The following is a 13,954-nucleotide window of genomic DNA, read 5'->3' as shown; positions in this document are numbered from 1 at the left end:
CATTTTTTTAAAGTCAATCCATGGCTCTCAGGTTTTTTTTTTTGTTTAGGAAGATGTTCCCCCAACTCAAAGTATTTTTTTCCTAATACTCTTCTAATTTTTAATTTAAATTTTAAACCAAGGTTTAAATTATTTTTTTTGCATAATGTGAACTAAAGAGACAATCTTATGTTCTTCTGTTTGAATATGCAATTGTTCCAATACCATTTATTAACCGTTTAACAGTCTCCTCTCTTTCCCTCATGATGTAAAATGCCACTTTCATTGTATTAAAAAAATCGCATTTACACATACTGATCTAGTTTTGTGCTGTCTTCTCATTTTATTCTTCCATTTGTCTATTCCTACACTAATATCACACTGCTGTACTCTCTAAAGTCTCTTATTATGTTACAATATCTGGACAGCAAGTCTCTATCACTCACAAAATTTTCTTGCTCATGCCTTCTCTTCCAGATTAACTTCATTTTTATTGTGAACACATTTACTTTAAAAATTGTTTTGGGAGGAGTAGCTTGTTTTTGAAAAAAATTAGATATGGATTACTTGCCAGCAAGGAAATATAATTTGAAGTCATGATTCTTGGAGCTGAAGAAAATACTACGGATGTTAACTATGGTGAATATAGCAAATGTGGCTGAAATGCGTAATCAGCAGTTCCTTCCACACTCTATATACCTAATGACATCAAAAAGACTAAATTCATTTCAATGTATGACAAAAACCACTGCAATGATGTAAAGTAATTAGCCTCCAACTAATAAAAATAAATGGAAAAAAAAAGAAAAAAAAAGAAAAAAATAATAAACTTAAAACACTTAAGATAGTCAACACTCTTTATTATAACTCATTCACATAAGATGTCTATACTCTTTCTTAAGATAATTAACTAAGCTACAGAATAAAAGAGATTAAACTCATTTAAATCTTCTTACACTATCGTTATCATCCTTGGCGACCCTAGACAGTATCATAACATGTGATTTTATATTTACATTTGATTTATATTTAAATATTTGGCTTACTGCTGCTCCTGTGATGTGACATATCAATGATGATTTCAAAAGTATACTAGTTCTAACATTCTCACAGGTCAACTATTTAAGGTAAAGCACATTTACTATGGGCTTCCCTGGTAGCTCAGCAGGTAAAAATTCCACATGCAATGCAGGAGACTCCGGTTTGATGTTGGGTCGAGAAGATTCCCTGGAGAAGGGATAGGCTACCCACTCCAGCATTCTAGGGCGTCCCTGGTGGCTCAGATGGTAAAGAGTCTGCCTGCAATGCAGGAAACCTGGGTTTGATCCCCGGGTTGGGAAGATCCTGTGGAGGAGGCCATGGCAACCCACCCTGGTATTCCCGCCTGGAGAATCCCATGGACAGAGGAGCCCCGTGGGCTGCAGTCCGTGGGGTGGCAAAGAGTCCGACATGGCTGAGGGACCATGCACAGCACATGAAATACGTAACAAAGAAGTTATGGTAATCTTTATACTAGTATAAAACAACTTGCTAGAGTAAATGCCATTTGCAATTTAATGACTTAGTCTTAAGAAAATTGTGAGTCACATGATAAAGTATTATTTCTTCAACTTTTTAATAAATATTTAAAACTATAGTTTATAGTTATCATGCTTATGGTAGAGAATGTAGAAAAAAATCATAAGTAATTCAACCACCCAGAATCACACTTAGCATCTTTATGTTATTTCTTTTAGTATATATAGGTTTATGTATATATAGGCATTGGGCTGTCATTAACAAATCTATGTTTTGTGTTAGCACAGTAAATTGGAGTCAGAACAAAACTTCAAACTCATCTGACACTTAATAGTCATGGAATATTATTCAAGTTATTTCCTTCCAAATTTCAGTTTCTTTACCACAAAATGGAGATAATTTTGTATAGTTGTAGTAAGGGTTTAATAAGATCAGGTATATAAAAACACCTTGCACAAGGCCTGACATATATCAAGGGCTGAAAACATCATTTCTATTGTTAGCATTATCATGTAACTTTGCATCCTGTTATTTTTAACTTGACATTAAACTGTATTTCCCTTTATCACTAAATGGGACTCCCCAGGTGGCGCTAGTGGTAAAGAACCTGCCTGCCAGTGCAGGAGACATGAGAGATGCGGGTTCAATCACTGGGAGATCCCCTGGAGGAGGACCCAGCAACACACTGCAGCATTCTCGCCCGGAGAATCCCATGAACAGAGGAGCCTGTGTGCTACCGTCCACAGGGTCACAAGGAATCGGACATGACTGAGGCGACTGAGCAGACACACATATCACTAAATATTTTCAAAATACGCATTAAGGACATAATAGTTCACCACAGCAGCTGCTCCCTCTATTATTGAATTCACTGTGTTTCTAATGTTTCACTATTAATAGTTGTATTTATAAAGCTAAGTGCTCCACATACATGTGTTATTTTGTTTAATCCTCAACATAACCTCTCCCCTGGAGATTTCCCTCAGTTCCTGTGATCCAGCATTGCAAAACAAATTATGTTTCATGTAAAATCCAGTTGACTGATATCAGCTGGTCCACCTAGAACCATGCTGCTGAGAGGAGAAGTTTCATCAATTTAACATCATCTTGATTTGAAAGATAAAAAAAAAATGATGCATTAAAAGTAACAGCTATTTCAGAACAATAGTATACTTAACACTACTGAACTGCATGGCTAAAAATGGTTAAGATATTTCAAATATATAATACAGTTAATAGTACTGTGTATGTTATGTATTTGAAAGTTGCTAAGAGAAAAAAATCCTAAATGTTCTCATCACAAAAAAGAAAAAGTAACTTACATGACATGATGGAGGTATGAAATAATGCTATGGTGGGGATCATTTTACATTATATAAGTTTTATCAAGTCAATGTGTCATACACTTTAAACTTACATGATGTTATATGTCAGTTATATCTCAATAAAGCTGGAAAAAATGTCTAAGATGGTAAATTTTATGATGTATTTTTTACCATAATTTTAAAAAATTACTAAATCTTTGAAAAGTGACACAGGACAAAAGTAGAGTTGGATTATAACTGATTAATGAACCAAGATGGCAGGCAATAGTTTCTTAACAATAGACACAAATTAGAACACTAAGCCAAGCAAAGGAAAATTTACCTCAATGTGAAAAAGAAAGTTAAGTTTATAAAAAGGTTAAGGATGTTTAAATTTTTTATTTTTTGGCCACACTGCATGGCATGCAGGATCCTGGTTCCCCAACCAGGGATTGAACCTGCACTCCCTGCAGTGGAAGCATGGAGGCTTAACCACTGCACTGCCTGGAAAGTCCAGGTTAAGGGTTTTTAAAATCAGTCTTTCCTACATTTTCTAAAATGACATGCTTTAGGAGTGTAATTAATTTTCTTTAATTTTAAAAACTGAGACAATTGATGTCTCTAATTCAAGTTTATATAATATCACTTAAGTTTGGCTTTCTATAATGACAATGTAAAGTCAAAAAAAATCAGTTCTTAAGAAACTTACCTTATTAGCTTCTACTGTCACTATTCGATTAAGAAACTTCATCATAATTGTTGGTGCCACAGGGTTGAAACTGTCAAAATTTTATAAACAAAGACAGTGGTTATGTGATTAAAAATACAGTCATACGTATGTGTAATTTTAAGCAGAAATTTCATTCTTACCTAATATTTGAAATAGCACACTCTTCTTGAATTTCTTTGGGAAACAGTAACCTTTGACTATTATCTCCACTGAGACTGTCAGAGATTATAAATATTAGAGGACACCGACCAATCTGCACATACTTCCTAAAATAACAAAAGATAGCAAGCAAGGCTGAAATTTAAACCTCCTGTCATTTAATTTGGAGCTTTAAGAGACTTCACTGAAACTCACCTCAGAACTTCATGTAAAGTATGAGAATCCCGATAAAACTGGTTAGGTAAGTCCTACCAAAAACAAAGGATAAACACTGGCTCAGCTTTATTCCCATGTAAACTTATTTTCAGACTTATATTTACCAAAAGGGGAAAAATGTTATCTATTCAATGTACTATAATCAGAACTTCTGTAGAAATTAAACATCAACTAGCTGAAGACATCAACTAGCTGATATCCTAAATAGTAACAAGCATCTATGGAACTTTCAGATCAAATTTCTTCAGGTCACTAGAAGTTATAATATTCTCACTAAGACATCATTTTCCAAATTTTTTTTTGCCTTTCTACATTTAGGCCATTACATTTTTAAAGTTCACTAATCTATAATATGTACACACATGCAACCTATAGTTACTCTACCCAAGTTTAATGCAAGAAACTTTAGGTTTATTCTATGACACAAAGACTTTATAATTTACCACCACTAGTACCATGGAGAAAGTTAATGTCACTATCACATAAGATATATCTTGCGATTGTTTATTCAATAGTTACAGCAGAATTTCAAAAGTTATCCTTACTTCAACTAGAATTATCTTCTTATCAGTTCTCAGATCATCTCCAAGCATTTGTAGTTGGTTGTATTTTGTTGCTCTTAGTAGAAACTCTTTAAAAACTGCTATCTGAGACTGATAGGGAAATATATGGAAGCTTGATTCTGAAAGGAAACATACTTCATACTTTTATTTTCCACAGACTATGTATATATCAATGTCACACATATGCACATAACGCACATGAATATCACTGAACACGTTCACATAAAGACAATGTAGCACGCAATACTGTAGGCTGGTTTTAATTTAAAACAGAATATTCATTCCAAAAGGCAAACTCACTATGAACAACAGGATAATGCTTCTGCACCAAGAAATGTGATATGGAGTTAACTGATTTCAAAACATAGCTGTTAGTATAAAAATCATAAAAGTGGTAAAAATATTTATGACTTTGTCTACATAATGAAGACTCTCCTAATAAGTGTGTGATCATAAATAAGTTATTTTCAATAATAGTAAGTTTTACTTTAATAAGTTTTAATGACAAAAACAGAATGACTGATTAGTAAACTTATTAGGACTACAAGAAGTAATATTTTATACAAAAGATTGTAAATAAAGACTTTTCAGATTGTCAAATGTACCCTGGAGAAAGAAATGGCAATCCACTTCAGCATCCTTGCCTGGAAAATTCCATGGACAAAGGAGCCTGGCAGGCTACAGTCCATGGGGTCGCAAAGAGTCAGACGCAACTGAGCGACTTCACTTTAACTCATTATTTTGTGCTATGATGAAACTCTTTTCTCAGCATATCCTATACTGAAGACAACAATTCTATAGTGTATTGGCTTACTCAAAATTTTTCTATGTAATAGTTACATTTTGGAGCTGTACTTTAGATATATAACAACCTTTACTACAACACTAGTTTCCATCTATTAAAAGACACTTTTCTAGGGAAAAAAAATTGTCAACAGTAACATTACTACTAGAAAGTAGTAAAAATTCCAGAAGTAGCAGCAAAAGGGTGTGCATATGCACAGATGTTATAGAAGAACCTAAAAAAAGAATTTTAAAGAATACCCCACATTAAAATACTAATATAACTGTCCTTCTACAGAAACCCCTGCACTTCAAAATGGCCTAGGTGATTTGTATACGCCTAGCCTAGTTACTCTAAAGCAGCAATAAAAAAGCTATGCAAGTTAAAAATGATCATGCTGGAGTTTATCAGCATATATGTGAAGTTATATTACATTATATTACATTACATAGGGCTTTCCCTAGTGGCTTAGATGGTAAAGAATCTGCCTGCAATGCAGGAGACCTGGGTTTGATCCCTGGGTCAGGAAGATCCCCTGGAGGAGGGCATGGCAACCCACTCCAGTATTCTTACCTGGAGAATCCCCATGGACAGAGGAGCCTGGTGGGCTACAGTCCATGGGGTCGCACTGAGTCAGACATAACTAGGCGACTGAGCACCACCTCTTTTATTGGAGGGACCCTTTCCTTCCTTCTCCTAGAGTTACTTCTCTCTGAACCTAAATGCACCTATAAAGGTTCGTGTGATTGCTACTCTGACTGTGAAGCAGCTGGTAGTGGGCAGATGCCAACCAAGTGTAGGAGCAGCAATACATACCTGCCTCTCAAAAACACACCCAGTAGGGTCTGAGGGGCTTGTTTCACATCTGTTAACATAGACTTTCCCACTATTTCCACTACCTTTACAACAAACCTTACCAGGATTCAATATCTCCTTGAAATCATCTTTTTGGAATTCTGGTAAAACTGGATTAATCCACTCTTGTACTTGAATACCATGCTCCTTTGCTAGTATTTTTATAGTTGTTGTTTTTCCACATCCAGGAGGTCCTGTTATTAATAAAATAGATCCACCCTAGAACCAAATATAAACATCAATAAAAAAATCAAAATCATTAGAATGTTAGAATATTGTTTTAATATTCTTCTTAAATATTATCTCTAGAAATATTTAGTCATAAAAGCAGACTTAATTGCACAATGTTAGTTGGAATAAACCAGCTATAAATAAAAGGATCTTATTTCCTGAAATTCTAAGCACAGCTTCTGATAATTTCTCATCCTTTTTTGGGGGAGCGGGGGGGGCTTCATTTTTTCTTAATATCTTTATTAAAAAATTTTTTAATTAGAGAACAATTGCTTGACAATATTCTGTTGGTTTCTGCCATATATTAACATGAATCAGCCATAGGTATGCATATGCCCCCTCCCTGTTGCACCTCCCTCCCACCTCCCAGCACATTCTATCCTTCTAGGTTAAAATTCCATGGACGGAGGAGCCTGGTAGGCTACAGTCCATGGGGTCGCAAAGAGTCGGACATGACTGAGCGACTTCAGTGTCAGTGTCAGAGGTTGTCTGGATTTGAACTCCTCCTGCCATACAGCAAATTTCCACTGGCTATCTAATTCTACATATGGTACTGTTTATATTTCAATGCTATTCTCTCAATTAATCCCACGTTCTTCCTCCCCTGCTGTGCTCACAAGTCTGTTCTCTGTTCGCATCTCCACTGCTGTCCCGCAGATAGGTTCATCAGTACCATCTTTCCAGATTCTATAAATATGCATTAACATATGATATTTTTCTCTGACTTACTTCACTGTGTATAATAGGCTCTAGTTCATTCACCTCATTAGAAAAGGAATGATTCAAATGCATCCGTTTCTATGGCTGAGTAATAGTCCACTATATATATGTTCCGCAGCTTCTTTATCCATTCATCTGTCAATGGCCATCTGGGCTGCTTCCATGTCATAGCTATTGTAAATAGCGCTGTGATGAACACTGGGGTACATGTGTCTTTTTCAATTATGGTTTTCTCAGGGTATATGCCTAGTAGTGGGAATGTTGGGTCAAATGGTAGTTTTATGGTACCATGTGACCATAAAACCATATGGCCATACGGTAGAGTTGGACATGACTGAGCAACTGAACAATGGTAGTTTTATTCCTAATTTTTTAAGCAATCTCCATACTGTCCTAAATAGTGCCTGTATCCTCTATTCTTACACTATGCTCCTTCCAAGGACTATTCAGCAGCCAAATTAAAACAACTTCAGCTAGTTTAAAGAGGTTATGTCTGACACGAGTATTTTTAGAGGTTACCTGAACTCAGAAAATTCAATCTTAATATCAAGCTATCTTTGGGTTATATAGTTCAATATTATACAGGTATAATATTCTTATGGAATGACCTCACTTTGGATATCAGATTTTTAAAGAAATGTATACTAGGAAAGATATTTACCAGAGACAGGACCCTGAAGACAGACTAAAGGTTATAGGTCCCAGTAACATTTCCTTACACATTGAAAAAAAAGTTTAAAAGTTTAAAACTGAAAAATTATCAAGAGAAGATATCCTACATGTCCCGGTGGGCTGTGATCCTTGCTTGCCCGTTTACCTTTATTAACTATGGTAAATAAGGGCATGTGTACTTGGACCCAGAGAAGAGCCAGTTACCCAGTTACACTATTCAATTCTTTTTTTTTTTTTTTGCCATGCCATGCAGCTTACTGAATTTTAGTTTCCCCACCAGTGACTGAACCTGGACACTGGCAGTGAAAACACTAAGTCTGAACTTAGTGGAACACCAGGGGATTTCCCTGTTCCACTTTTTAAAATGGAAGACCTTAAAAAAAAAAATAAAATGGAAGACCTTATGAGTTATAGTTCTACAGGCCATGAGTTTAATGTTAATGATCTAATAATGCATATTAAATAAGGTATCTTGAGGACTTCCCTGGCGGTCGAGTGGATAAGACTCTGTGTATCCACTGCAGGGGGATGGATGCTGGTTGGATCCCTGGGCAGGGAACCAAGATCCCACACGCAAAAAAATAAATAAAAATTTCCAGTGGTCATGTATGGATGTGAGAGTTGGACTATAAAGAAAGCTGAACGCTGAAGAATCGATGCTTTTGTACTGTGGTTTTAGAGAAGACTCTTGAGAGTCCCTTGGATTGCAAGGAGATCCAACCAGTCCATCCTAAAGATCAGTCCTGGGTGTTCATTGGAAGGACTGATGCTGAAGCTGAAACTCCAATACTTTGGCCACCTAATGCAAAGAGTCGACTGACTGAAAAAGACCCTGATGCTGGGAGGGATTGGGGGCAGGAGGAGAAGGGGACAACAGAGGATGAGATGGTTGGATGGTATCACTGATTCAATGGACATGGGTTTGGGTAGACTCCGGGTGTTGGTGATGGACAGGGAGGCCTGGCATGCTGCAGTTCATGGGGCTGCAACAAGTCAGACATGGCTGAGTGACTGAATTGAACTGAAATAAATAAGGTATCTTTACACAGGAACATATAAAACAAGTTATGTACTGATGGGAAAGTGATGAAAATGTGACCAGAGCAACATTAGGTTTTTCATTTTCTTTTAACATTAGGTTTTGAAGGAACCAATCTTATATTTCCCATAGGAACAATGGTTCAGGACTTGCTAATTCTTTGCTTGCAGCGACTTTAACAGAACATAACTAATGCAATTAATGAGAACTGATTACTTCTAAGGAAACTACTTCTTTTCAAAAGAAGAGAAAGCTCAAACACAGGCAGCCCTGCATTTTTCTTATGGAACGAAGTTGCATATGTTTTCTGACACGTGATACAGCCACACACCAGGTTTTGCTTCTAGCAACAGAACTGGGAGCTAGTCTCCTATCAGAACACTAAATACTTTTTTAATAGCCCCAATGCCTACATTGTAATAGATTTACTATACTTTGAAGAAAAGAAGTCGGCCTCCAAAATTAAACTCAGTGAATAAACAATTTTTTATGTTTCCATAGACAAATCTAGAAATTATCCAGGATTTTTAAAATCAAAATGTCTTAGAATTACTGACATTGAAAGTTTTGTATAATAAAGAGTACATGGTTGGTTAAACTACAACTTCTTAGAGGGAAGAAGCTTTTCAAACTGTAGAGGAAATACTTTCGCTAATACCTATATACATGCACACATACCTAAGTCATCCTACTGGTAAAACAGTAACACTTGTGTTAACACTTGTGTAAGTTTAAGACACAATAATGCTTACACTAAAAAAAAAAAATTACTGATAAGTGATAAAAACATAGTGGTCACTGAAAAATAAAGACTATTTAGTTGAGATGACCAAACAACACAATGAGAAAAAGCTTTCTGAGAAAGTGCCCAAGAATTGGTACTCAGAGAAACAAGAGATTTCTATGAGCCAGCAGAGGAATACCAATGCTGAAAATGAAGGTTCATTTTGAGTACATTATCTAAACTCTACACCAAAGGTTAGATCGACAAACCAGACAGAAAGAATCTTGATTCAAAAAAGGACCTGTTTACCACTGGAGGTAATTAAAACACCAACTCTTCATCTCAAAGTAATTTATCCTGTCTTTCCAGTTGGTAATGTATTTAAAGGTATCAATAACTAAGCAAACCCAGTTAGTGATGAGGAAATCTATTTTTTATAGAAAAATGCCAGCTAACAATTACAGAAATAACAATAATAGAAGTAGAAAATTCACCAGTTCACAGTCTTAACAAAATTACTAATCAGACAAGGACTGAAAATGGACACTAAATCTCTTAGGTGAAAGACTGTCAGAAACTCCTATATGCCGCCAAAGCATCTTACAATAGATCGTGTGCCAAATGCAAGAGGAAGTTACAATGAAGAGTTTTGACTATCACCTCCTTAATCTACCAATCAAATTTAACCTCAAACAGCAGGATAACAAGACCCTGGTCTCTTCAATAAGTCAATGTCGTGGAGAGAAAGAGAAGGTGAAGGGAACTGTGCTAGATTTTAAAGCCCTAAGAGATATAATAATCAAATGTAATGGATGGTTCTTGATCATGCACTGGTTGTAACAAACCAGATATAAAAGACATTTTGAGGACAACTGGAAAAATGTGAATATGAATGGATCACTAGATCATATCAGGGAATTAAATGTCAAATGTTTACATTTTATGTTAAAATACTCATGGGGGAAAATGATGGCTACATTACAGGTTTGTGAATATTCATTTACTATTCTATTTTTCTTTATGTTTGCAGAATCTCAAAATTTTAAAAGTTTAAACAGAAAGAGAGAAAGAATATTCTAGCTTGGGGGCCAAGGGCAATTATGGAATTAGGAAGTGAAAAAAAAACATTTTACAGGGTAAAATGCTGCTGCTGCTGCTAAGTTGCTTCAGTCGTGTCCGACTCTGTGCGACCCCATAGACGGCAGCCCACCAGGCTATGCCGTCCCTGGGATTCTCCAGGCAAGAACACTGGAGTGGGCTGCCATTTCCTTCTCCAATGCATGAAAGTGAAAAGTGAAAGTGAAGTCGCTCAGTTGTGTCCGACTCTCCGAGACCCCGTGGGCTGCAGCCTACCAGGCTCCTCTGCCCATGGGATTTTCCAGGCAAGAGTACTGGAGAGGGCTGCCATTGCCTTCTCCACAGGGTAAAATAATTGATGATTATTTTAGGTTATATTTAGTAAAAAACTAGTATGTAATTTGCCTACTTGCTTCAGAGTGAGATAATTTGATATGCTAAATATATTAGCACCCAAATGGTTTACTATGCTTTATACATAAGAGGAAAAAAAGAGATAAAAGTAAAGGAGAAAACTCAAAGTCTCCTGAGTCTTTTAATGAGGCAGAAGTAGTAAGGTCAGACGGTTTTCTACCACAGGTGAGAGGGACTCATGAGTACAAAGTCAACATGAAAGTTTTTAACTTCCTACAACCAACTAAAAGGCAGAGACACATCCAAGGTCAAATATTTCTAAACATTTCTTGGGGCTTCCCTGATTGCTCAGTGGTAAAGAATCCACCTGCCAACGCAGGAGACACAGATTTGATCCCTGGGTCAGGAAGATCCCATATGCTTCAGAGCAACTAAGGCCCAAGCACCACTATGACTGAGCTTGTGCTCTATCGACAGCCCAGGAGCCACAACTACTGAGGTCTGAAGCCCACACGTCCTATACATGGCCTGTACTCTGCAACAAAGAGCAGGCACCGCAACAAGAAGCCCTCTCACCACAACTAGAGAGCAGCCCCACTCGCTGCAACTAGAGAAACGCCCACACAGCAACAAAGACGCAGCATGGCCAAAAAAAAATTAATAAAGAAGCAAAAATAAATAAATAAAAACTGCTTTAAAAAAACAAAAACAGTTCTTATTTAGTTACCTGTTTTGGCTGCCTTTCTAAGACTTGAGCTTTTAACCAGGTTTCAACTTCTTCAATCTTCTTTTTATGCACAGCAAGTTCATGCTAAAATTTTCAAGTTTAAAATAAAAAACACTTTAACTCAAAAATTTTTGATACATCGCACAGATTATTCTACACATTTTTAATGAAAAAACTAGCAAATAAAAACTAGCAAATGAGTAACATGATACAATAAAAAGGTCTTTTTGATTATACTTAATTTATATTGATATGGAAAAATTATATTGTTAAACTGACCACAACATATGAATATTTGAAGCACATCTGAAATTACAAAATGTTTTAAAATTCTGAAATACATTTTGATAAGGTAATAAATAGGGAGGGGCTTTACATTTAGCAAAAGATTAAATGGATAAAGTCAATGTTAGGGATTGATTAACTTAAATCAAAGAGTTAAATTAAATCAAAGACAAATAACCAATGGTATATCTTCAGAATAACTGTTGGGAAAATTCGAGACTGGAAATATAAAAAACTTAGAAGTTATTTTTTTCTAATTCATTTAGGCAAAAAGGTTTTAATGAATAATAACTGAAAATGCAAATCCCTCTCTTTCCTGAAACTAAATTATGAAGACTTCTTGGTATGCTAATTATTACCTGAGTTTCTGGTTTGTATTTATCCACCCATGGTTCATTTTCTGACAGATATTCTTTTGAATTTTCTAGACCATAGATCTGTTTAGAGGAAGATAGGTTTCCTCCTTTGCTAGCCGGAAGTCTGCTACTTTCTACTGTGGAAGGCACCTTTTTTCTTCTAAGACTTGAGTTATTCACACTTAATGATGTGGCAGTAATAGTAGAAATGCTTGTAGTCTCTGAAAAACCATCAAATGATGGGTCTACCCAGTTTGTTACCTGAAAAAAAGAAACCATATCAATAAACACTTATATTTTTTGCATCTATTACCTATGTAACTAAACTACTCTATTAAAAACATTCTTGTATTAGCAACATTGACAATAAATCTCACAAATCAGTTCACACTTCTGCCTTGACCAGATTAATATATTCACAAACTAAGAACCATTTCATACATTGAAATAATCCCTATCAGCCTTAAGATTTGTGAGGATAAGGTCTAAGAATACTGATGCTATGAATAATCTGTATTTATGACTTGATTATATTTTTCTTCAGCTCATGAAGCAACCCGGAGAAGGCAATGGCAAGCCACTCCAGTACTCTTGCCTAGAAAATCCCATGGACGAGGAGACTGGTAGGCTGTAGTCCATGGGGTTGCTATGAGTCGGACATGACTGAGCAACTTCACTTTCACGCGTTGGAGAAGGAAATGGCAACCCACTCCAGTGTTTTTGCCTGGAGAATCCCAGGGACGGGGGAGCCTGGTGGGCTGCTGTTCTATGGGGTCGCACAGAGTCAGACACGACTGAAGCGACTTAGCAGCAGCAGCATGAAGCAACTAGTATGTTTCTGAAAGGGAAGCAGGCTTTCCAGAGAGGATGATCTGTCAGATTTGTTCAGGAGAAAGAGTACCAGGTTAATAGAACAGGAAAATCAGTGAGTTCTACTTCACGGTCCTCTGGTCTATAGAAACACCTGACCTCTCTATATTTCCCTCCATCATTTCCTTTTCTTTAAAATCCTTTGTAATGATACACAGAGAAAAATGAAAAAACAAAATATTTTAGCCTAAAAATATTTAGGAGTATTAAAAATACTTAATTTCTTAATTATTAAAAAATAATAATTTTAATTTTAAAAGTGAACTTTTCTTAACATTCCAATAGTATAAATCTAGAAAAATCTAGTTCAGTGCCTGACTTTTAGAATTCCCTGCCTGGCTAACAAGCGGGAACCAAGATACATTTTCCTTGGAGAATGCTCAGCAACCAATACTACACAATACTTCTTGTCGGTAGGAAAGAAAAAAAAAAAAAACGGAGGTTGGCACTGCAAGTAGGCTCAGGAGAAGGAAGTTAGGGCTTACAGGTATTTTATGAATGCAAAATCACACTTCATTCCTCTTATAAAGGCAGAGGTTAGGATCATGATCAGCAGAGTGATAAAGGAAGGAAGACTTCTGGGGAAAAAATTTCAGTCATAGCTACCCCTCTCATTTCCTCCTCTTTAAAAGACTGTCACTGGTACTACAATTTTGGCCCCTTTCCTTTATAAAAATAGAGTACATGAAAATATGAGTAGTAGTAAAACTCTTAATAGCAATTCCGATCTAGCAACTTCAATATGCATGTTGCTCATACAACAAAGTTAAATAATTTACTTACAGTCAGAG

The 13,954-nt window shown here is 36.1% G+C and overlaps 1 protein-coding gene across 5 annotated transcripts in view; it reads right to left on the bottom strand.

Annotated features, from left to right (window-relative positions):
* RAD17 (RAD17 checkpoint clamp loader component) overlaps positions 1–13,954 on the bottom strand; it is a 34,328-nt gene that overhangs the window by 17,663 nt on the left and 2,711 nt on the right. For all 5 annotated transcript variants that reach the window (XM_070476786.1, XM_070476782.1, XM_070476783.1 and 2 more), the window contains 7 exons: positions 12,297–12,554; positions 11,653–11,736; positions 6,171–6,327; positions 4,452–4,588; positions 3,886–3,938; positions 3,672–3,797; positions 3,511–3,580 (listed from right to left, as the gene is read on the bottom strand). In XM_070476786.1, coding sequence (XP_070332887.1) covers positions 3,511–3,580; positions 3,672–3,797; positions 3,886–3,938; positions 4,452–4,588; positions 6,171–6,327; positions 11,653–11,736; positions 12,297–12,554 — 885 coding nt within the window. The remainder of the gene's footprint in view (positions 1–3,510; positions 3,581–3,671; positions 3,798–3,885; positions 3,939–4,451; positions 4,589–6,170; positions 6,328–11,652; positions 11,737–12,296; positions 12,555–13,954) is intronic.

The sequence above is a fragment of the Odocoileus virginianus genome, chromosome 14 (genome assembly GCF_023699985.2).
Source record: "Odocoileus virginianus isolate 20LAN1187 ecotype Illinois chromosome 14, Ovbor_1.2, whole genome shotgun sequence".
Lineage (NCBI taxonomy): Eukaryota > Metazoa > Chordata > Mammalia > Artiodactyla > Cervidae > Odocoileus > Odocoileus virginianus.
Note: the sequence above shows the minus strand (reverse complement) of the source record. Positions and strands in the feature narration are given on the sequence as shown.